The sequence below is a fragment of the Centruroides vittatus genome, unplaced genomic scaffold, assembly GCF_030686945.1.
Source record: "Centruroides vittatus isolate TY-2023 unplaced genomic scaffold, ASM3068694v2 contig_882, whole genome shotgun sequence".
Taxonomy (NCBI): domain Eukaryota; kingdom Metazoa; phylum Arthropoda; class Arachnida; order Scorpiones; family Buthidae; genus Centruroides; species Centruroides vittatus.
Window position 1 is genome coordinate 3,405,290 of NW_027122574.1, and position 26,997 is coordinate 3,432,286.

The 26,997-nt window shown below is 35.9% G+C and overlaps 1 protein-coding gene across 3 annotated transcripts; it reads left to right on the forward strand.

Moving 5' to 3' along the window:
• On the forward strand, positions 1-25,913 carry LOC136983518 (astacin-like metalloprotease toxin 5). 3 transcript variants are annotated; one of them, XM_067280282.1, is made up of 7 exons: positions 1-102; positions 210-284; positions 355-550; positions 1,729-1,801; positions 1,871-1,988; positions 2,063-2,238; positions 2,308-2,569. In XM_067280282.1, exons 2-7 carry the CDS (start codon positions 262-264, stop codon positions 2,523-2,525), a joined length of 804 nt encoding a protein of 267 aa, XP_067136383.1. In that variant the 5' UTR covers positions 1-102; positions 210-261; the 3' UTR covers positions 2,526-2,569. The 3 variants fall into 3 exon arrangements, with proteins under 3 accessions (XP_067136383.1, XP_067136382.1, XP_067136381.1); XM_067280281.1 differs by lacking the exon at positions 2,308-2,569 and adding an exon at positions 25,646-25,913 and having other exon boundaries at positions 84-102; XM_067280280.1 differs by lacking the exons at positions 1-102; positions 1,729-1,801; positions 1,871-1,988; positions 2,063-2,238; positions 2,308-2,569 and adding exons at positions 25,066-25,141; positions 25,211-25,328; positions 25,401-25,576; positions 25,646-25,913.
• Positions 25,914-26,997: the final 1,084 nt, after the last annotated feature.

Here is a 26,997-nt window from a genome sequence, read left to right on the forward strand (position 1 = left end):
GTACGTTTTTACTTACTTTGATATTATAAATGCAATTATTTTAATTAATAATAATTAATAATTCGAGTGAAAGGACAATACTCGACATTATCTCTCGATTTTGTAGGTGCATCTAATAATTATGCTGTATTTATAACAATAAAAAATTTTATTAAATAACATTTAGACTTATTTTTATATAATAAAATGAACTTTTTATTTAATGTAAGGATTTTATAAGGTAAAGAAGAAGAAAATCCTTAATTTATAAACTAGGCGATTATGATTTTCTATACAGTTACTTTGTAAGTATTACAGTTATCTTAATTATAATATTATCGTTATTACAGTATTTTAATTAATTTATTTTTGTAGATGTTTATTCCTTTCCTATCAGAAAACTGTTTTAGCAAACAATGAAACCTTCAACGATACTTTGTATAAGAGCTTCATAAAAAATATGGTGGATTTGGCAAACAATCAAACCTTTAATTATACTTTGTATAAGAGTTCTATGGAAAATTTGGATTTATTCGAAGGCGATATTAGATTGGATACGTCATTTGGAGAAGTGATTTATATATTTTTTAACACTTATCCTTCGTTTGTTCATTTTTAGGGCCTATTGTTTTTGGAGACTCGAGGAAAAAGCCGGAATGCTCTTCCATTGATCTTCGTGTTTTCTAAGTTCTTTAGTCGAATCGCAAGACGCGTCCAATTTCTTGGATACGGTCTATCCATTAATTAAGTTCTTCGACGTCCACGTGTATCTTATATATCAGAATTGCACGTTCATTACGAAGGACTTTCTTGGAAATGTTTTGTGGCGACCCTGGAATCCACACCTTGTGAAAGATCAAGAATTAGACGACCGAGAATGTGGCATCCTAATCATACGTCCTTACCAGTGTAATTACGATCTCTCGAATAGAAGAAAACAATCTTTCGATGTTTAATATTTTTATGCGTATTTTGTTTTACGGATTTTCTACTGCTTCTTTCTTGCAGACACAAAGGAGGCCTTATCTAGTGCCCATTGTGGGTTTGCACAAAATGCTATTAGGGCCCTGCGCAAACCCACAATAAGCACAACAATTTTCGCGGATCGATTCGGTTTTCCATTCAAAATGGTGCTGGTTTTCGTGGTATCTGTATTCGGATAGGCGCCAGGATAACGGATTCCACAAACTTTGTAAAGACTTTTAACATATATCGAATACTATATTCATATAAAATTATACACAGATATTTTTTAAATTAAAGAGTTTAAAAATTTTTGAGAGTATTAAACACAAGATCGTGTTATTAATCAATCACGTGGCTTCTTTTCTATTTTTATTTAATTGATACGGTATTTCTACACGTTTCGGGCTTTTGGCCTCTCATCAGTCAACTAAAACAAGAAATAAGTTATACAGAATTTAAAATATGATATTTTACAAGTAAATTGCCCAAAACAATATACAATACATGTATGTAATTCACACGTACCATTAACCCCGATATGGCGCTTGCACACCATAAGTTTGTTGCAACTTATGGAGTAAAAGTGCCATATCGTGGTTAATTTACTTCTTGTTTTAGTTGACTGTTGAGGGACCAAAAGCCCGAAACGTGTAGAAATACCGTATCAATTAAATAAAGATTGAAAAGAAACCACGTGATTCATTTATAACACGATCTTGTATTTAATACTTTCAAAAATTTAGTACAACACGGTTTCAAAACAACGAATTTTAAAATGTTTAGAGTCGAGCCGTTGTATGGAATCACAGAGTTTGGGATAATGGTATAATATATTACAAGTTTTCTCCTGACATAAGTACGTTATTTTCCTGTATTTGAAGTAATTGAAGATATCGATTAATATAATAATAATACTTTTATCTAGAAGTTACCAGAATTTTGTATTTATTAACAAGTTTTCGCTACATCGAGCTTGTAACTTGCTTACGTTTTGTATATAGAAAAACTGAGGAGAATTATATTTTTATACAGGAAGGGGACGGGTAAGAATATTTATACAGATAGTTAATTATTTACGTTAAATTTATTGTAATATATGTATATATATATATTTCAGATGTAATTCCCACGTTGGGAAAATAGGTGGACGTCAGATTCTTAATTTAGATAGCGGATGCTGGTACTTCGGAGTTATACTTCACGAAGTATGCCACGCTATTGGCTTGTATCACGAACATACTCGACCGGATCGTGATAAATATATAAAAATTTTATGGGATAATATTATAGACGGTAAGTCATTTTGTTCAATATATTTTATGCATAAATAGTTTGAACTGATCACTTTTCTTACACAAACAGGAAAAAAGAAAGTGTTTGAGATTAATCGTTTTGTTAAAATATGTGGCCCTTATAGTTACGATTCCATTATGCATTATCATCCTACAGTGTTCGCAAAACATGGTAGAGAAAGTTTCGAGCCAACTCTTCCAAATGTTAATATTAAAGACATTTTCGATCGGATACTTTTGTCAGATTCTGACATTGAATGTATTAACAAGTTATACAAATGCCGATAAATTCTTTTGTAAATATATAAATAAAATTTAGTTTATCATCTGAATGTTACTGGGAAAACTTTATTTTATGTAGGAAATAATACAATCTTTCCTTTCTCGGATAGTATTGAATATTTTAATTCGTATACAAGCACTTTTGTAGCTCTATACTTAAAATGTCTACTATAAATTATTTATATTGTCTTGAAATTGATTTACGTTGGTGTCTACGAAACAATTTATTTTCAAACTGCGATTTTGAAAGTCTTGGATAAGCGTCCTCTTATGAAGCCCAAATCGCACTATACTCGATACTTTATAACATTCGTATCCGAACTAATTTAGGAGCGAACTGTGTGGACAGACTTATACGGTCGACTAAGCATAAGTCGACACCCCAAGGGGAAGTGGAAATGTGTCGAGTTATCCGATGTGACGACTAAAGCGAAGTTGGGAAAAAACCACAATACTACAATTAGGAAAATACAGTAGTGCGTTATACAGTAACATAGACTTACAAAACATTGTGTCCTTCATTTACAATTACTCTGTAGATGAAAAACTGAAAAATTCGTTTAGTGTTGTTTGTTTTGAGCACTTAACTGTCTCGACTTTCTTTTTCAACCATCACGAACGCCTCGAAAACATCATCTTCGCAATTGTCAATTGTTGGCAAGTGACGTCTAAGAATTCTTAATGCCTCTGGCGTGAGAAAATGCAAAATTGAATTCTGGTGTGACGTTGATGTAGATTGTATACTTTTTTTTGCTTATCTGTTATTGTTGGTGTGACGAGTTAAACGGTGTCGAGTAAACCGGAATTTTTAAACATTAATGCCTATGTAAGTTGGTCGGGACCACAGAAAATGACTACTTAATTGAAAATGTGATATTTTTTCATAATGTCAACTCTAAGAAACTATACCATTTATACTCGAATATCAAACAGTAATCTGCCAATGATTGAAATCTACAAAAACCAAACCTAATTTTTAAACTCGGCACCCTCAAAAACCACTTAATCGATGTAAGTTACTATTACTAGAACCGCCCTCCTTCGGTCGTCAATTTAAAGTATTTCCACTAATTAAATGTCTGTCTCCTTTTACTTCTCAATCAAAGTTGGTCACAATCGACTTGCAGCTTGTTACAAAACCTTTCATTTAACATATTTTGCTTGTAATTTATAACTGCTTAAAGTTGTTATAAGATTTATATCTTATAACAACTATAAGCAGTAGGCAACAGGGCCCGAAAGTATCTTTGTTATTCGTCCATCATTAGCCGTTTAAAACTGTGTCGGCCATTAATTCTATTTTAATAACTTTATAATTTTTGTTTCTTTCGTCGGATGGCTAAATTATTTTTCGTGAATTAAAGACACAGTCGATTCAAAAGACCACCATTTTATCACGTGCTTTTAGATTAAAATTTTTGGACGACCCGACCTTTCTTTTTACGTGCGATAAGCAAATCTGTAATAAAATATAAGACATAAATTTAAAAAGAAATAACTATATAAATTCCTGCGAAGATCGCGTAACTGCGCTTCAATGAATTTTTTACTACCGAGTTTATTCAATCAAAGAAATAACAAAGAAGTCGCTCACGTATATAAGAAAATACCAAACATCCGGTTATAGGTTAACATCACAGTCCTATTTACAATAAAATCATAAAATATACAGTATAATTGATTGGCGGTGAACCGTCTTTAAATGGGCCATCCAAATTCCTCAAAACTCGGTATTGTCAATTAAGATTACGTTCTAAAAATAACCATTTGGACTATATAATAGCCTACCGTACTAAAATGAACATTTTTGCTATCGTTATAAAATTATAACAATGTAAAAAAAGAGAAATGTAAAACGAAAGGTTGTAAAGCGGTTTAGTTTTATTGTTATATCTACGACATAACGTGCTTAACAAACAAAATTAGAATTTACTATAACTAATGCTTGGTCGTTTTTACATTTTCATCACGGTAAGGTGATGAAACGATCGATTTAGACGAAATTTGTCATAGCGACGACACGACTCTTCGTTGATTTTTATAAGAGGCTGTTCATAAATTACGTCGCATTCTTATCGCGTGACGTATTTATTGGAATTGTAACGCGTTGTTAGAAATATATTTTAACAATACAGTATGTAAGGAATTGTTAGAACATATTGTTGCTTTTTCTATTGTATTTCGACATTTTTAAGAATAAATTTTTTCCGAAAGTTGTTTGAGATTTCTGAAGAGAATTGTGATTAAGTAAACTTCATTGACGAAAGTAAATTATTACGTTTGATTTATAAAAAATTAAAATGGAATAACTCGCAATAAAATGTGAAATTGAAACACGTGTGAGATTTTTTTAAACTCAAAGCTGTCTACACGTCCTAAGCACGGTGTGTAAGGGCCATCTCTGTCATTCAACAGCTCTACGAGGGGACCACCAGCAGGATCAGGACTAGCACTGGATTCACCAACCCCATAGTTATGCTCTCGGGGGTCCGACAGGGCTGCCCTATCAGCCCCCTGCTTTTCGCCGCCTCCAATCTTTAGAGAAAGGTTACTGCCTCCATGATCATACGATAGACGTCCTTGCGTACGCAGATGACATCGCTTTAGTTAGCGGCAGCGATAGCGGTTTGCAAGACAGATTGGACTCCATTACGTCCTGGGCTGATTGGGCAGGAATCAGCTTCAACCACAAGAAATACGGCACTTTGGCCTCATTTCTTGGGGTAAGTCCCACACCTCCGGAACTAACTCTTTTTCTACTAAACAGGCAGCACTCCCCACGCTCGGAAACGACGACGCCTACAGGCACCTGGGCGTCCCGACAGGATTCTCAAGGTGCGACACCGAGGCCGCTACAACTGACACCATAATGAATGAGATCAGCAAGCTCAACGAGTCATACCTTAAGCCATGGCAAAAGTTGGACCCCTTGAACACATTCATTATGCCTAAACTTATCTTCTGCCTGACCACCGGCACCACTCCAAAGAAAACTTTGGAGAAAATCGACCGCCTCACAAAACGCCATGTCAAAAGATGGCTCAACCTCCCTCAGCGCGCTAGAGCAGAGGTTGTCTACCTCCCCTACAAACAAAGAGGAGCTAATGTCACCCCTTCCAGCCAACTAGCTGACATTGCGCAAATATGTCATGCCTCCTACTTGTTCAACTCCAGAGATGAAAACATAACTGACATCGCGATGGGTACCCTCAACAGTGACGTCACCAAAAGAATTAGAAGACCCCCCAGCTTTGAGGACATCTGCCAGTACCTAGACGATTCTACGGAGGGTGATGTTGGGTCTAAGCCCCATGATATTACCTCCATGTGGACTTGCCTCAGTATGGCTACCAGACTCCTGAAGACGCGCCTCAACATCAACTGGGTCAGAGGACCTGGCAACCTCCCAGCTATTGCAGTGGGTGACAGCATCATCAACATCAAGGAATGCCAATGAACACTATGTGGCCTACTGAAGGAACACCACATAAGAAACCTTCTACTGAAACCCAGAGCCGTAACTAGGGTATGGCCAACGTGGCCCCCGCCATAGGCGCCGATTTAATAAAGGCGCCAACGAGTAGGTTTCGGAATAATATGTATTCGAAATTAATAACACAAAAAAAGTCTGTATTTACATTTATATAGTATTAATGATCTGTAATTTTTACAAACATATATTTCAAAAATAAACCACCATTTTTATTTTTATTTAATAACAAAGATTAAAAAGACGCCATTTTTATTCTTTGCTGTCGGCGTCCAAAATCCTAGTTACGGCACTGATAATAAGTAATCCAACGGATTCAAGTCGCAAGATAGCGTGAGCAGTTAACATCAGCTTTTCTCAAAATAATCTTGTGACTAAACTTCGACTTAATAAGAAATTTTAATAATTTCAACATGTTGAGGAACTGTAAATCTATCCGTGATGATTTGCCAAACACTACAGAACAGATGTGTAAGTTGTTTAACAATTAAAAAAAAATCTAAAGTGTCTATGACAATTTAAAGTTCTCCTCCTCTCATTGTAAGCCTGCCGAATTCAAATGGAAAACGACTCTCTTGGTACCCATAAGGAGAATAGATCATTCTGTACTTTTTCGAAAAATTGTATGCAACTGCTTTTACAATTGACTCTTATAAGCAACTGTGTTTTGATAAGTTCGACGAAATCCAATTACGATATAGCGCTTGCCACCACGGCCAAAATAGAAGTTTGTAGTAAAATGAAACCTCTACAAATTAGCCAATGACAACAGACTACGCGGACGGATAACTTAATTTTTAAACTTTGATAACTTGCTTATTTTGGCCAGTAGAATAAAACGATTTGGCCGATTACATTATCATATCAAACACTATCTTTGTGCAAAATTCATCAAAATTGGTGGGGGACAGACATAACATTCCTTTTAAGCGCACTGTAATACAGTTCGCTTACGAGGAATATACCTGTCCCCGATTTTCCATCAGTGCAACAATACGGCCGCTACTGCGTGTTACTAGTTTTGTTATGAACGGTACAAATTTTCTTTATCTTTGAACGAAGAATTATCGCACAAAACCGAAAACGATGCGAATGTTATATAAATAACGTACATTAGGATTACCAAACGTCCTACTTTAGGAGGACATGTCCTACAATTTGACCTCCAGTCCTCTGTCCTCTGTCCCCTGTCCTTTAAATAAAAACAGCAATCTACCCTACAAGCAGGGCCGTAACTAGGGCGGTGCCACCGGTGCCCAGGCACAGGGCGTAGACACTGGGGGGACGCAGAAATGACCTGGACCAAGTTTTGGGTCATAGTTTTGGGGCGTAGTTACAGATGCTCGCACCGGGCGCATAAAAAGCTAGTTACGGCGCTGCCTACAAGTGACACATAGGTCAAGTCACAAACGTCTAAAGCTCTGGTAAATCTTAGTTCTAAATTATGCCGCTAGGGCGAACAGCACCAGTCACGAAACTGGATTTGTCGTGGTTACACGTGGGTCTTGTCTTTGTTCAGTTTTGGTTATAATGGAATGCACTATATGCCAATTAAAATATAAACAAACACATAAGAGAGAAGCATGAAAAGGATTATAGCAAGGATAGAGTTCTAAAAATATTGTCACATTTCGGCAAGGTACACATGTAATAATAAATATTCAGACATATAATTTATTTAGTGATTATAAGGAATGAAAATAGAAATATGAAATGGAAAATACCGTTAAGTACCGGTACATTATAACGAGTGGTTCAGAAAGGAAAATTAAGCCTAATAGTTTTATATATTGTAACTGTCATAGATTGGTTATTTCTAAGTATCCTTTCCAAAATAATATCCAGACAATATGATGGTTGCGTATGTCATGTAAGTAATGAATTTCTAATTAATGCAAACAGTAATGTTTTTAGGCTATATACTTATGTATATTACAGAACGTTCAATTACTACTAATAATAGCACATCTCTCAGTGGGAAAATATCAAATTTTAAGACTTCCTGTGTTTTATTTTATTCGTAGTTTCGTCTGATAATCTTACAATTCATTTCTAGCAAGGTGTCTATTCATAAATTTATTTTATTTTCACTTTTATCTAATAATTTCGAACAAAGCATTTATAATTATGAACAAAAAGCACAAGTCTTGTACCGGTATATTATTTAATTGTAATTAAAACAGCATTCTTGTAAAAATTTTAAAATATTTTTCTATTTATACTGTACAGGTTGAAAAGTTAAATATTGTACTTACATGTATGATGGAAACACCACGAATTGTATATATTGCGCTTCAGATGTGTTATTTTAAATTAAAGATTTCCTTTGTTGTTGGAATTTTAATACTTTTAATTTCATTAACTTTTTTCATTGAGAAATAAACCAGCAACGAGTTGCTCAATTTCTCGGCTACACTATAAAGTTTGGTGGCGCTATCTGTTATCATATTTTATTAAAATATTTCTTATATTTTTAACTATTATAAAATGGCAGAAAGGTTAATTTTGGGGTACAGACGAGTTTTATAAAAGAAAAACTTGTAAATGCTAATAACGAGTAAAATCGTCATTAAGTCTGACCCTACCGGAGATTCACGCGACCCCCCTTTTCTTTCCACCCCCTCGACCTTTAACCGCCAAAATTTAATATCATCGATTACTTTAATAATCAAACCACCCTGCAAAACTTCAGAAATTTTGTTCACCCGCTTTGAAGCTTAAGCACCTTTTGACGAACATTTCTGAAATTTGTGAATTACTGTAAGACATTCTGATAGCATTACTTGGCGTGCAAAGGGCCACAATCGTTACAAATTCCTCTTTGGATTTTCAAAAATACAGATAACATTACTTTAGAATAAATGAATGATTCGACATTTCTACAATTTTATTTATTAGAAAACAGAAAGCATTATTTTAACTTAAAAATCATAAAGTAATCCTGTTTCTAATGAACATTATTATAATAAAATAATCCTTTCTGAAATATTTCAAACCGATTAATGTTTTTACGTAACGCGTGACGTAAAAATATGACGGGATCATAATACGTCACGCGTTCTAAACAATACATTCTAACAATACGTAACGAATTGTTAGAATGCATTGTTGACTTTTTCTATTGTAGGTGGCTATTGTTAAGGGTAAATTTGTTCGAAGTTCCGCGTTTCTTTGAGATTTGAGAAAAAATTGTGATTAAGTAAACTTCGGTTTAGTACGAGAGGCAGAAAGGGCTCTCTGTGTCGCCTTTCTCTTAGGCCCGCTCGAGTAAAGAGATGAAATTTCCCGTCGGCTTTTTTATCCGAGTTACTCTTTACTTTTTACTCAAACTAACCCTTTGTATTCTGCATCTTTAAGGCTCGCTCGGATGAAGACGAAGACAGCACCCCGTTTTATTAAAGCCCGCGTAAGGCGAACAGGCCCGCGTAGGGCGAACAGGCCCGGGTAAGACGAAGAAAGAAGATACGAGAACGGGTCGAAGGCAAAAGACGGTGAGGCTTTCTGTGTTTCGTTTCTTTAAGGCCCGCTCGAGTTAAGAGGCCGACCAGAGATGGAGAGGGCTTTCTGTGTCCCGTTTTATTAAATCGCGCGCAGGGCGAGTATTTCTTTTTTATTGTTTTTGGTTAATGAGGTTCGGTATGAGATTGAACTAAATTTTGTGACCCTAACGTGCATTTTATTACGACCTTGTGTATTTATAGATTTCCGTCTTTCTTTATTACTAGTTGTTGTAATATTGCATGTCTTAGTTCAGATAGTAATAATATGGTGAGTTTCGAATAGCTGAATTCAGAGGTAATTATGAATATTTTCATCGTGCGAGTTAGGAAGAACTCGGCTCGACAAGTGATGTTGGTCACTTGTGGAGTTGGATTCTTTCCGACTCTTGGAGGAACTCCGAAGCAGCCACCTCCACGTGGTGAGTTCTGGGTTGTCGTTCGTCTGGTAATGACGAACGGCAGGCGAAGAGCTGCTTGTTCCATTTTATCCATTCGGCGCCGCTGCGCAGCTTTCTTATGCCGATTGACGTTGAAAACCGGAAGTGTTTTGATGTTTGGTTGAAATAGTCGAGTACAAAATCAAATTTAAATTTATTATAAACTGCTGATAAGTAATTTACGATTGTCCCTCCTGTGATTTATTAATTCTAAAATTGAAATATTTCAATTTTATTATATTAACTCCGGGTTTTTTGACGGGGTCGGTAGGGGTCGATGAAAGTTCGCGGGAATGGCTAAAACTTTGCAAATATCTAAAATTTTACACAGTTTTCCTGCTCTTAAATAAATGTTTTTTAAAAATTATATAAGAGGTTATATTATATATAATATTGTATAATATATAAAGTACGTAACATTGAATGGGTGGACAATGACGGCCGGATGGCCGAGCTGTCAAGGTGGCAGCCTACCGCTCTGGGGGACCCGGGATCGAATCCGAACGGGTCGAATAATCCCCAGGAATTTTTCGGAGGAATTTTCCCCAGGAATCCGTTCGAATATGTCGGGCCCCGTCCCTCACCACCCGGTCGCCCCATTGTGGGCCTGGCCGAACCCATAATGGGCCTTCTATAAGAGGCCCTCTTAGTGCCCATAGGGCGAAAAGAGTTAAAAAAAAAAGAATGGGTGGACAGAAAAAATACCTTTTAAAAGGGAACAATATACGAAAAAGATTAGGAACCCTTACCCTTGCAATTATGTTATTAATTCCCGCACACAATGCCACCACCGAAAGAGTATTTATTTCAGTGGACGGATGAACGAAACAGAATGGCAATTGAAACAGTAAAGTCTGGTTATGGTGAAATTCAACTTCAACAATCGTAATTGTTCAAAATTTTACGATGAAATCTGAAGAAACAAATAACTGCTTAACAGACTCAGCATTCCAGAAAAATATGATTTCGTACAGCAATCTTAATTAAAATGTAAACAACTTGTAATACTTTTGAAAAGGTATTGGTATTCGTAAAGGTTCAATAAAAAGTCCTTTTTTTACAAAATTGTCCTCCTTTTTGACTTTTTCCTACAGGAATTGTCTTCCTTTCGCATCAGGTTATTTGGTAACCCTAACGTACAGTTGGTAGCCCTAACGTGGCCTGAACAAGGACACGTTACCCAGGCCTCCCACTCTCCCCGAGAAAGAATCCTTTCCGAAACCTCCCAACCGTTCGCTGGTGCTCGTCGACCCCCCCGGACCGGCTGGTCTTTTCTCCTCCCCCGAAAATTCTCTGGTTTCTCCGGCCACCGTAATTTTCGGCATTTCCAACGGGTCGAAATCTTGCGTGGCTTTCAAGATCAAGACCACGAGTCGACGCAGATATCGGGCCTGGCCTTTCGTCGGATTGATCCGACCCGGAGATCGAACCGACATCAACGCCCAACTGTAAAACGGAGCCACGTGCCAAGAAAACGATAAGTTCTTAAAGAAGTAGGATGACGATTTGTTTAAAAATCTAAAACTGCTACGTGCAATATTGTATATAAATTAATAATTGTATGTATTTTATGTAGATATTATTCTCACGTTGGTAAGACATTAGGATCACAACCTCTGTCTTTAGAACCAGGTTGTCTTTCGTACATAGCTCACGAATTAGGACATTCTATAGGGTTTCAACACGAACACAGTCGATCAGATAGAGATGATCATATAACGATATTCTGGGAACATATTTAGAAAGGTAAAGTACACCATATTAGCAGTAAATATTGTCTTTCACATCCAATAATCTCCCTATTCTGGGAATGTAACGTCACACTTTATTATTATTTTTTTCTAGGTACGGAAGACCAATTGAAGAAACTTAGCCCTTCCTAGAATCTTATATTTACCGAGTTCGATTACGATTCCATCATGTTGTACGGTGAATACATATTTTCGATCGATCCCTTGGAAAAGAAGACGATGGTTGCCAAGAAGGAAGCAGTTCGATTGAAAGACGTTAAAGAGAAAACAATTAGCAGAAGCGACGTTTATCGAATTAGAAAATTGTATAAATGTAAATAATAACGTTCATCATATTAATAAAAATTTGTTTTGTGACATTGAAAATATAGAAATTGATTTAAAATGTAAGAGTAAGAATTTATTAACAATTACGATTTTTAATGAATCTGTTTGGTGTTTTTTCTAGGGTTTTAATCGCAAATAATTAATCTCACCTAACGAATTGTTATTACCGAATATTGAAAAATCCGTCTGTAAAAGATATCTAAAGTAATCTCTTCCAAGTAATTATTGAAAAATTACAGAAAGTAATAAAAATTTTAAGACAAAAAGGAACATTTTATTCATTTCAAAGTTAACAGAGAAATATACTCGACGTCACCGTGACGTCAAACACGTGGACACATTCTTTCAAGTTAACTACACGGTTTCTCCTACAAAAAAAACTGTCAAGTGAAAGTGTAAACATTAACAATGTATTGCAATCTATCAATATGGGTCCACGTGTATTCGATATCTTTATAAGATTATTTGTTTCATTATTACTAGTTACATAATAGTATTCATTACATTAGATAGTAATAATACGGAGAGTTTCGAAAAGTTGAATTTGAAGTATTCAGAATAATTATAAATATTTTTACAGTGTGAGTTAGAACGAATAAAACTCGGCAAATGATGTTAGTCACGTGTGGAGTTTCATATTTTCTAACTCTTGCTGAAACTCTGAAGGAGCCACCTCCACGTGGTTTGTCATTCGCCTGGAAATAACGAAGGGCAAGCAACGAGCCGCGTGTTTCCGTTAAATTGGGTATTGTAAGGAATGAAAATATGACAATACAAGCAGAAATTTTGTGCATTTCATGTATTTATCAAAATATTTTGTAACTGAACGACGGAATCGATACTGAATCCAGATTCAAATCCTTTGTATTTAACTTACATTCTTTGATAGATAAGAATAAAACGTGTGTGAGTGTAGGTGCCATCATTATCTCGAGGAGACTCACGTATTTATCTGATGTACTCGATTAGTTGAGAAAAGAAGAAGGTTTTCTGCATTAAATTCGAATCCTTGATTGAAACTCAATGGAATCTATCTACAAGAAGTAAACCTAGTTTGCGAAGCATACTTTCCAGGCGCATATTGTTGCAGCGTGCAGACAAGGGTCTTTTTTCTGCGCAGTGCTTTTCTTCGAAGTTGATGATGTAATGCAGCCTTGTATTTTCTGTTATTTTGATAATTTTGTTGTAGTAATTACAATTGGAGTTCATCAAATAACGCGGTTCTCATCTTTAGTAAGTTAACCTTAAACCCGATGTGTTCCGTTAAATAAATAGCTTCAGAAAATTTCTTGCAAAATATTGAAACGTTAATTAACCTATTTGTAATCTGTTTATAAACTATAAGTTAATAAGCCATTCAATTTTCAGATGTGTTAAAATGATAAACGAATGAAAACATAGGATGTTTTCTAACGTAATTAATTAAGAATTACCTAATTTTGTGAAACGAAAAAGGACGTTTAACTATATGTTTTATATTCAAGTTTGTTTAAGAGTCAACTATAAGTTTAACACTTTATGTCAACTGAATACTGAGACATGCAGATCGTGTTGAAGGGTTTACGAAATCATAGTCTGAAGATATTTTTTCAGATGATGATTTGCAATTTGTTTCAATATTTTTACTCTTGGCTTTAATCATTTTTCTCAATCATTCCTCAAATATTTAATAACCAAGATTTCACCTTCATCAGTTCTGCATCTTTTTCAGTCTTTGAGATGGAAGTTGAAAATGGTCGCGGAGTTAATTAAATATACCGAGTTAAATCTCATCTATATATATAATCGAAACGAGTTGATGATGATGATGATAATAATAATAATAATAATAATAATAATAACTCTCCCGTGGTCACCACCTGGTCGTGGTGGGAGAGCCCAGTAATTTTACTGATCCATAGGGCAATGCAGGCTGGAGCATAAGCTCCTGGTAGGGACACCCATGCCAGTAAGGTCTATGGGGAGAAATGAAGCTAAGAGTGACCACGCCCACATTCTGTGGAGATATTCATCATGGTAATAACTAGATCAAAGTGTGATACCGGCTCGGACGTCGCCCGGGTTAACAAGGTCCGCGTTCGTGGGTTAGGCAGAGGCTCACGTTCGAAAAATAGGCCACAGTCTCCCTTGGTTACCGGTGGCGAAAGCAGCATCGGCCCAAGCATGGCTACTGCAATGCCCTCAACAGATGTGAGGAACCAACCCAGCCTTGGTGTTTCTGTGGCAATGCATCCACAGACCACAAAGGCTGGAAAACCACGCCAACGGATGAAATGGACAGTAGAAATGAACGAGTTTATCATCCGTACTTATTACACCATCACAAAACTCGAAACAAACATGACAGCATACAGACAACAACTACACCATAGATTCACACAACAGTATCCTCACCTCACTGTCACCGAACAAAGGGTTGTTGATCAAAAAAGAACAATTATACACAACAACCTTATTCCACAAACAACACTTGAACTTATCAAACAACAGGTTGCTGATCAAATACATCAACAGACAGAAACATCTAACATTAATGAAGATCATGTAACCTGTCAGGATAATCCAGCAACAAGCATTGATAATAACACACATACAACAATTACCACTAATGATACTACAGACACTTCCTCATCCATCACTGATAACATAGACATGGATTTAGTTAATACACTCTCACATATATTTCAGGAAACACTCACTAAATATACAGGCACAGATCCCACACAACGACCACGAATACCAAAAATCAACACGTCAAAGGAAGTAGGAAAAACACTAAATTACGTAAACACTCACTTACTACCACACTACATTCATTCAATTTCTACACTCGCAGACATTCATACATTAGTTTATGCTGGAGCAGTCACAGTAGTGACACACCATGGGCTGAAAGTACAATCACAGACAAACACACAGAAAACAAAATTCTATCACAAGCCTGCCTGGCAGAGAAGAATAGAAATACAAATAAATGACATTAGACAGCAATTAGGCAAGCTGACACAATACGCTAAAAACAACATAACACCCAAATTAAGGAAACAGCTCAAAAACATTTTCAAGAAAATAAAAACACACACAAAACATGAACATCACAACACACACATTACAGAATACATTGATACACTAAAACAAAAACTTGCTGCCAAAGCACGTAGACTCAAACGATACAAAACATGTACACTACGAAAACAACAAAATAAATTATTTACAAACAATGAAAAACTCTTTTACAGACAAATTAATAACAAAGCAAACACTGATACACAGCACAGTGGCACACCAACAGAAGAAGAACTCACAACATATTGGTCTTCTCTTTGGTCCAGTGCTGTCACGCACAATGCTGAAGCAGGCTGGATTGAGGAGGAGAACAGAAACTTACACAACATACCAACTATGCCCTGTGTTGAAATAAGCATACATGATTTCCAATACACTGTTAACAGAACACACAACTGGAAGACACCTGGTGTAGACAACATTCACAATTTCTGGTACAAAAAGTTTACATCACTGCACCAGGAACTAGCTAAACATCTAACACACATCATCATCAATCCACAAGACATGCCAAATTTTCTTACTCAGGGCATCACCTACATGAAACCTAAAAACAACAATACCACAGACCCCACACAATACAGACCAATTACATGTCTTCCAACACTCTACAAATTATTGACATCCTGTATTGCAAACAAAATATACAAACATGTTGAAGAACACGACATTCTAACAGAACAACAAAAAGGTTGTCGTAGAAACCACAGGGGATGCAAAGAACAGTTACTCATAGATTCAGTCATTCTACGGCAAGCACACAGACAACACAGAAACATACACATGGCATATATAGACTACAGAAAAGCATTCGACAGTGTTCCACACAGTTGGCTGCTACATATCCTACACATGTACAAAATACATCCATCACTCATTGCATTCTTTCAAAACACTATGCAGCACTGGAGAACAACACTACATCTCAGGGCCCATAACACTTCCATACAAACAAACCAAATTTTTATTAGGCGAGGAATTTTTCAAGGAGATTCCTTGAGTCCTCTCTGGTTCTGCCTAGCCCTGAACCCATTATCCAACATGTTAAACAACACGCAATATGGTTACAATATCAGGCATGAAAAAACAACACAGTATACACTGTCACATCTCATGTACATGGATGACATAAAACTTTATGCATCCACACAAAAACAACTTCATCAACTCCTACAAATCACACATTCATACACCAAGGACATACAAATGGAATTTGGCCTAGATAAATGCAAAACAGTTCACATAGAAAAAGGAATCCTGAAGAAAGAAGATTTTGCACTTGGAAATGGAGACGTTATTGAATCCATGGAAGAGGGCGAGTTCTACAAGTATTTAGGATTCCAACAGGCCAAACTAACAGAACATACACAAATAAAGCAAAGATTAATTAAAGAATACCAAAGTAGGTTAAATGCTATTCTCAGAACACAGTTAAATGCAAAACACACAGTTAAAGCAATAAACACATATGTCATCCCAGTACTCACATATTCTTTTGGAGTTATACATTGGACTCACACAGATCTTGAGCAACTCCAAAGGAAAACAAGAACAACACTTACTAAGCATAAACAACATCATCCTAAATCCGCCACAGAAAGATTAACCCTTCCACGTAAAGATGGCGGACGTGGCCTGATTGACATAGTTAACCTTCACTACAAACAAATACAGTCACTGCGAGAGTTTTTCTACAAAAAACAAGAAACATCACAATTACATAAAGCAGTAACTCTAGCAGACTCAAATAACACACCATTAAACTTACACTCACATCATATAGACACAACACAACATATAAAAAGCATAGACACCATTAAGCAATCGTGGGCTCGAAAGGCACTCCATGGCAGGCATCCTTACGACCTGGCCCAGGATTTTGTTGACAAAACTGCGTCAAACAGCTGGTTAGCTCGGGGATGCCTCTTTGGGGAGACGGAAGGATTCATGATTGCCATACAGGATCAGGTCATAAATACTAAAAACTACAGAAAACACATACTCAAAGATGCAACACTCACAAATGACACATGCAGAAAATGTCACATCATGCCAGAAACTATACAACACATCACCTCTGGTTGCAAGCTCTTGGCACAGACAGATTATTTACACAGACATAATCAAGTAGCGAATATAATACACCAAGAGCTTGCAAAGAAACACAAATTAGTAGACATCCACGAACCATACTACAAATACATTCCACAGACAGTATTGGAAAACAACACGCACAAAATGTACTACGACAGAGCCATAATCACAGATAAAACAATTTACCATAACAGACCAGACATCACACTCATTGACAAACACAATAAAATCACATACATTATAGACATATCCATTCCAAACACTCACAATATACAAAACGCATGCACTGAAAAAATTAGCAAGTACACAGAACTCGCCCAGGAAATAAGGCATCTGTGGAGGATGAATAGGGTGCTTATTGTACCTGTTGTTCTCTCCTCTACAGGTGTCATACCACACACACTACACAAAAGCCTGGGCACATTACAATTGAATAGAAACACATACATCACACTACAGAAGGCCACTATATTGAATACATGTCATATTGTGAGAAAATTCCTGAATACAGACACACACACTGATACACTTCTTTAATTTCTGTTTTGGTTACTATGCCTTGACTTTGGTCCGGCATAGTACACAACCGCCGGTGTTGACCGAGTATATCTCACTTAACCCAACATAATAATAATAATAATAACTCTCCCGTGGTCACCACCTGGTCGTGGTGGGAGAGCCCAGTAATTTTACTGATCCATAGGGCAATGCAGGCTGGAGCATAAGCTCCTGGTAGGGACACCCATGCCAGTAAGGTCTATGGGGAGAAATGAAGCTAAGAGTGACCACGCCCACATTCTGTGGAGATATTCATCATGGTAATAACTAGATCAAAGTGTGATACCGGCTCGGACGTCGCCCGGGTTAACAAGGTCCGCGTTCGTGGGTTAGGCAGAGGCTCACGTTCGAAAAATAGGTCACAGTCTCCCTTGGTTACCGGTGGCGAAAGCAGCACCGGCCCAAGCATGGCTACTGCAATGCCCTCAACAGATGTGAGGAACCAACCCAGCCTTGGTGTTTCTGTGGCAATGCATCCACAGACCACAAAGGCTGGAAAACCACGCCAACGGATGAAATGGACAGTAGAAATGAACGAGTTTATCATCCGTACTTATTACACCATCACAAAACTCGAAACAAACATGACAGCATACAGACAACAACTACACCATAGATTCACACAACAGTATCCTCATCTCACTGTCACCGAACAAAGGGTTGTTGATCAAAAAAGAACAATTATACACAACAACCTTATTCCACAAACAACACTTGAACTTATCAAACAACAGGTTGCTGATCAAATACATCAACAGACAGAAACATCTAACATTAATGAAGATCATGTAACCTGTCAGGATAATCCAGCAACAAGCATTGATAATAACACACATACAACAATTACCACTAATGATACTACAGACACTTCCTCATCCATCACTGATAACATAGACTTGGATTTAGTTAATACGCTCTCACTTATATTTCAGGAAACACTCACTAAATATACAGGTACAGATCCCACACAACGACCACGAATACCAAAAATCAACACGTCAAAGGAAGTAGGAAAAACACTAAATTATGTAAACACTCACTTACTACCACACTACATTCATTCAATTTCTACACTCGCAGACATTCATACATTAGTTTATGCTGGGGCAGTCACAGTAGTGACACACCATGGACTGAAAGTACAATCACAGACAAATACACAGAAAACACAATTCTATCACAAACCTGCCTGGCAGAGAAGAATAGAAACACAAATAAATGACATTAAACAGCAATTAGGCAGGCTAACACAATACACTAAAAACAACATAACACCCAAATTAAGGAAACAGCTCAAAAACATTTTCAAGAAAATAAAAACACACACAAAACATGAACATCACAACACACGCATTACAGAATACATTGATACACTAAAACAAAAACTTGCTGCCAAAGCACGTAGACTCAAACGATACAAAACATGTACACTACGAAAACAACAAAATAAATTATTTACAAACAATGAAAAACTCTTTTACAGACAAATTAATAACAAAGCAAACACTGATACACAGCACAGTGGCACACCAACAGAAGAAGAACTCACAACATATTGGTCTTCTCTTTGGTCCAGTGCTGTCACGCACAATGCTGATGCAGGCTGGATCGAGGAGGAGAACAGAAACTTGCACAACATACCAACTATGCCCTGTGTTGAAATAAACATACATGATTTCCAATACACTGTTAACAGAACACACAACTGGAAGACACCTGGTGTAGACAACATTCACAATTTCTGGTACAAAAAGTTTACATCACTGCACCAGGAACTAGCTAAACATCTAACACACATCATCATCAATCCACAAGACATGCCAAATTTTCTTACTCAGGGCATCACCTACATGAAACCTAAAAACAACAATACCACAGACCCCACACAATACAGACCAATTACATGTCTTCCAACACTCTACAAATTATTGACATCCTGTATCGCAAACAAAATATACAAACATATTGAAGAACACGACATTCTAACAGAACAACAAAAAGGTTGTCGTAGAAACCACAGGGGATGCAAAGAACAGTTACTCATAGATTCAGTCATTCTACGGCAAGCACACAGACAACACAGAAACATACACATGGCATATATAGACTACAGAAAAGCATTCGACAGTGTTCCACACAGTTGGCTGCTACATATCCTACACATGTACAAAATACATCCATCACTCATTGCATTCTTTCAAAACACTATGCAGCACTGGAGAACAACACTACATCTCAGGGTTCATAACACTTTCATACAAACAAACCAAATTTTTATTAGGCGAGGAATTTTTCAAGGAGATTCCTTGAGTCCTCTCTGGTTCTGCCTAGCCTTGAATCCATTATCCAACATGTTAAACAACACACAATATGGCTACAATATCAGGCATGAAAAAACAACACAGTATACACTGTCACATCTCATGTACATGGATGACATAAAACTTTATGCATCCACACAAAAACAACTTCATCAACTCCTACAAATCACACATTCATACACCAAGGACATACAAATGGAATTTGGCCTAGATAAATGCAAAACACTTCACATAGAAAAAGGAATCCTGAAGAAAGAAGATTTTGCACTTGGAAATGGAGACGTTATTGAATCCATGGAAGAGGGCGAGTTCTACAAGTATTTAGGATTCCAACAGGCCAAACTAACAGAACATACACAAATAAAGCAAAGATTAATTAAAGAATACCAAAGTAGGTTAAATGCTATTCTCAGAACAGAGTTAAATGCAAAACACACAGTTAAAGCAATAAACACATATGTCATCCCAGTACTCACATATTCTTTTGGAGTTATACATTGGACTCACACAGATCTTGAGCAACTCCAAAGGAAAACAAGAACTACACTTACTAAGCATAAACAACATCATCCTAAATCCGCCACAGAAAGATTAACCCTTCCACGTAAAGATGGCGGACGTGGCCTGATTGACATAGTTAACCTTCACTACAAACAAATACAGTCACTGCGAGAGTTTTTCTACAAAAAACAAGAAACATCACAATTACATAAAGCAGTAACTCTAGCAGATTCAAATAACACACCATTAAACTTACACTCACATCATATGGACACAACGCAACATATAAAAAGCACAGACACCATTAAGCAATCGTGGGCTCGAAAGGCACTCCATGGCAGGCATCCTTACGATCTGGCCCAGGATTTTGTTGACAAAACTGCGTCAAACAGCTGGTTAGCTCGGGGATGCCTCTTTGGGGAGACGGAAGGATTCATGATTGCCATACAGGATCAGGTCATAAATACTAAAAACTACAGAAAACACATACTCAAAGATGCAACACTCACAAATGACACATGCAGAAAATGTCACGTCATGCCAGAAACTATACAACACATCACCTCTGGTTGCAAGCTCTTGGCACAAACAGATTATTTACACAGACATAATCAAGTAGCAAATATAATACACCAAGAGCTTGCAAAGAAACACAAATTAGTAGACATCCACGAACCATACTACAAATACATTCCACAGACAGTATTGGAAAACAACACGCACAAAATGTACTACGACAGAGCCATAATCACAGATAAAACAATTTACCACAACAGACCAGACATCACACTCATTGACAAACACAATAAAATCACATACATTATAGACATATCCATTCCAAACACTCACAATATACAAAACGCATGCACTGAAAAAATTAGCAAGTACACAGAACTCGCCCAGGAAATAAGGCATCTGTGGAGGATGGATAGGGTGCTTATTGTACCTGTTGTTCTCTCCTCTACAGGTGTCATACCACACATACTACACAAAAGCCTGGGCACATTGGAATTGAATAGAAACACATACATCACACTGCAGAAAGCCACTATATTGAATACATGTCATATTGTGAGAAAATTCCTGAATACAGACACACACACTGATACACTTCTTTAATTTCTGTTTTGGTTACTATGCCTTGACTCTGGTCCGGCATAGTACACAGCCACCGGTGTTAACCGAGTATATCTCACTTAACCCAACATAATAATAATAAGCGCAGAGCCCAAACGGTTAGGAGTTGAAAGTTGAAATTTGGTACACAGTTAGGGTACGGTCACGAGGACGGACGCTAAGAAGGGATTTTTCGAAATTCCTTTCCACGGGAGAGAGGGACAGGATTAAAGCTTAACACTTCCATTAACAATGGAAGTGTTAAGTAACAATGGAAGTGTCAACAATGGAAATATCAACAATGGACGTGTTAAGAAAAGCTACGTGCAAGACGCAGATGCAGTTTTTTCGTTTTTGCGGGAAATCGAACATATTTTAGACCCATTTAAAAACTCTCTAATTAGTCTGGAAACTGGGGTCTTAATTCTTGCATTCTGTGAAAACCGGTAAGGTTGACTATAACGTAATAATCTTAATATTCGCTAAAACAGTTTGGAGTTGAAAGTTGAAATTCGGTACACAGGATACCAAATTTAAGTACCAAAGTGTTAAGTAACAATGGAGAACAAGAGAAAGCGACGTGCAAGATTTACGGGCTCTGGAAAAAAGAAAAAGAGTAATATGTTAGAACATATTCGATTTTCAAATTTAAACAGATTAGTTCGGTTTTTCTCGATCTTTCTTCTTTAGAACATTCGATGAAAATCGAACGATATAATCAGAAGACGTCGTGAAAATCGAACAATATTAGAACATTCGATTTTTAAATTCGACCTTTCTCTAGAAACATTTAGTTTGTTGATGAAATTACTCTTTTTCTTTTGTGACTATAAAGTAATAATTTTAATCTTCGCTATCGTTACTTTTGCCCGAGCAACGCCGGGCCTACCTGCTAGTTTATAAATATTTATGAATGAATGAACAAATCTATTAATGCAGTGCATTATGCACAAGAATATGTCAAAGTATGTAAGCAGAGTTTAAAATCTGCTATTCATTAGCACCCCTCCCCATTAACTCCACATCTGCGATGGTCGAGAATTCGGAGAACTGAGGGGTCACCAAGGGGAAGGAAGAGTTTGGACAGGGGAGAGAGGAGAGAAAGGTCACCACCTTTTTTTGACTGGACGTGTGTAACGGACGTAGAAGTCATCTGTTCTTGTAATCGCCTTACTTTTTAGTTTAATTATTGTATTATTGATATTTGTAATACTACAAAGTATTATGTTCATTTATACAAAATAATTTTTTTTTTTTTTGCTTTATTTCTAAGTAGGAAATTACTCCCAGCGTTTCCGAGAAATTATGGAGAGAGTTGAGTTTGCTTGTTAATAAGTAGTATATGTTTTCCGCAGGTGGCGAGAGTAACTTGGTAAAATTTGGTCACTGTGTGGGATCTGACGGCCACGTTTAAGATGCCGAAGTGGAATGTGTGTGACCGGGAAATGCAATTTTCATTTTATTATACAGTATTTACCTATTATATTTATAATTTTCGTATAAAGTTAAAAATTTAAGAAACTTTCTTAAAAGTAGACAATACATAAAAAAGGTATGTTCTAACATCGTACCTTAGCATGCATCTGAGGAAATTAACAGTTCCACGGCGGAGTCAAACTTTCGTTTGAGGCTGTTCGTCCGCCGTGAAAGGAGGCTTTCGCCGTGGAATTGTTAATTTCCTCGGCTGCATGCTAAGGTACGATGTTAGAACATACCTTTTTTATGTATTGTCTACTTTTAAGAAAGTTTCTTAAATTTTTAACTTTAACATTCGAGAATTGCCATGTAAGTTATTATTACGCAATTTAATTGTGTTACTTTTTACCTTAAATAATTCATATTTGCGGTTTAAGTATATCGAAATGGGTAGTGTAGTGTAGGTTTAGAAATAGAATAATTCGCTTTCTATTATTTCTAGTGGAAAAATTAATTCGGACTTCGAACGATTCTGACTTCGAATGGCCTCCTGCAATGAATTAAATACGAAGTACGTGGCACAACTTATTTCATATCGTCCTCGTTAAAATACTTTATGTTTAATAAATGAGTAATAATTTTAAATATGTAATAAAGTTACTTGAAATAAACTTTTTTTTTTTTATTTTTCGAAGAAACTTTATTATATTTTATTTTCTGAAATATTTTCACGAACCGTAACAGAGACACGTCATCAATGCCGAACTGATATCATCGTATCTGCATTGTCTTCAAAAATTCGATATTCTTCGAGTATCGGATTGTATAAACAGCTTCAACCAAACTTATTGGTTTTCGCAGAAAAACAAATGGATAAGAATTAAATAACAAAAATAGCTAAGAAATTTCTATATAAAGTTTGTCATTGTACGATGTTTACACTACAAGAAACGTCAATGAAAAAGGTACATTTTTACATACTTTGATATTACAAATGCAATTATTTTAATTAATAATAATTAATAATTCGAGTGAAAGGACGATAATCAACTTTATATCTCGACTTTGTAATTATATTGTATTTGTAATAGTAAAAACTTTTATTAAACAACATTTAGACATATTTTTATATAATAAACTTTTTATTTAATGTAAAGATTTTATAAAGTAAAGAAGAAGAAAATCCTTGATTTATAAGCTAGACGATTATGATTTTGTACACAATTGCTTTGTAAGTATTACAGTTATATTAGTTCTAATATTATCGTTATTACAGTATTTTAATTAATTTATTTTTATAGATGTTTATGCCTTTCCTATCAAAAAACTGTTTTAGCAAATAATGAAACTTTCAATGGTACTTTGTATAAGAGCTTCATAGAAAATGTGGATTTGGCAAACAATGAAACCTTTAATTATACTTTGTATAAGAGTTCTATGGAAAATGTGGATTTATTCGAAGGCGATATTAGATTGGATACGTCACCTTGGAGAGGTGATTTATAAATTTTTAAACATTTATTCTTCGTTTGTTCATTTTAGGGCGTATTGTTTTTGCAGACTCGAGGAAAAAACCGGAGTGCTCCGGTTCTTTCCTAACCGGTGTAGTTACGATCTCTCGAATAGAAGAAAACAATCTCTCGATGTTTAATATTCTTATGCGTATTTTGTCTTTTGGATTTTCTACTCCTTCCTTTTTGTGAACACAAAAGAGGGCTTAATTAGTGCCCATTGTGGGTTTGACCAGGACCACTATGAGGGTGTTGGGCAAACCCACAATGGGCACAATTTTTGCGGATTGATTCGGGTTTCCATTCAAAATGGTGATGCTTTTCGTGGTATCTGTATTCGGAATGGCGCATGTATAATGACACAAACTTTGTAAAGTCTCTTAACATATATTCAATATTGTATTAATATAAAATTATACACAGAAATTTTTTTTGTTAAGGAATTTTAAAATATTTAGAGTCGAGCCGTTGTATTGGAACAGAGTGAACTTTGGGATGATGGTATAATATATTACAAGTTTTCTCCTGACATAAGTACGTTATTTTCCTGTATTTGAAGTAATTAATGATATCGATTATTATAATAATAATACTTTCATCTAGAAGTTACCGGAATTTTGCATTTATTAACAAGTTTTCGCTACATCGAGCGTGTAACTTGCTTACGTTTTGTATATAGAAAAACTGAGGAGAATTATATTTTTATACAGGAAGGGGACGGGTAAGAATATTGATACAGATACTTAATTAATTACGTTACATTTATTATAATATATGTATATATATATTTCAGATGTAGTTCCCACGTCGGAAAACGAGGTGGACGACAGATTCTTAATTTAGGAAGCGGGTGCTGGAACTTCGGAATCATACTTCACGAATTAGGCCACGCTATTGGCTTGTATCACGAACATACTCGACCGGATCGTGATAAATATATAAAAATTTTATGGGATAATATTAAAAAGGGTAAGTCATTGTATTCAATATATTTTATGCATAAATTGTTTGAATTGATAACTTGTCTTTAACAAACAGAATTTAAGACGGAATTTCAGGTGATCAATAAGTACCACTTGAGAATATGTGACAAATATAGTTACGGTAGCATTATGCATTATGGTCCTAAAGAATTCGCTAAAGATGGTAAAGTAAGTTTCGTGCCAACTCTTCCAAATGTTACCATTAAAGAAGTTTACGACCGGCTATTTTTGTCACAATCCGACATTGGATGTATTAACAAGTTATACAAATGCCAATAAATTCTGTTGTAAATATATAAATAAAATTTAGCTCATCATCTGAATTTTACTGGGATAACTTTATTTTATGTAGGAAATAAGTACATTGTTCCTTTCTTGAATGGTATTGAGTATCTTAATTCATATACAAGTATTTTTTGTGCCCTATACTTAATTTGTCTACTATGGATTATTTGTATTGTCTTGAAATTCATTTATGTTGATGTTTACGAAAACAATTTATTTACGAATTTAGCAACTTTGAGAGTCCTAGGTAAGTCCTCTTATCTTATTTTCACGGAATGACGGCATGCCGGTCTTTCCGGGAGAGACCACGGAATCAGATATTTCCGTATGGTAAAAACCGCCATGCCGGTTTAAGCGAGGTCCCTCTCGAGAGAGCGCATTGGAAAAACGAACGAGTTACGTCATGTAAAAACAAACGAGTTTTTATTGTGAAAGTGTGAAACTGTCAGCAGTACATCAAAAACTACTGTAGTGGCGTAGCTAGCATGGGTGACACCCGGTGCGGATATCGTGGTGTCACCCTTTTTAACTCGACGTAAAATACTCTTGGAAGATCCCGAAAGAGCTTTTTTATGTATTTGATATAATGTCACTTAAAATTTTTATTAATAATAGACGTGTAATAATATAATACGTGTACAGCAGCGATTCTCAACTTTCTTAGCTCCGCGACCCCCGAATAGTAAATATAAATAAAATATTTCACGACTCCCCATTAAAAAGAATAATAACAGTAGGTCTTACTATTACTAATTGAATTTTGACTGTAATTATAAATGTAAATTTTTTTAAATATTATAATCGCGTCGCACTAATTTTATACATTAAGAAAATGCCGCAGTATTAAAAATGTAATACAACTATTCCTATTATTTTATGTCGCTGCGTTTATAGCGACGAGTATGAACACGCGTGTATGACGTGTACATACATACATGAGCAATTTACAAGTTCCGGCTTGATGTGTACGTGCTCTTTGTAATTTGATCCACGTATGGAGAAAAATTTTAAACGGAAAACAAATGCAACCATCACCTTAATTTCTTTTCTTTACGTGTGTACTTATTGTAAGTAAAACGTTTATAAGTTTATAATAAATGATTTTTTTCTCATAAAATGATT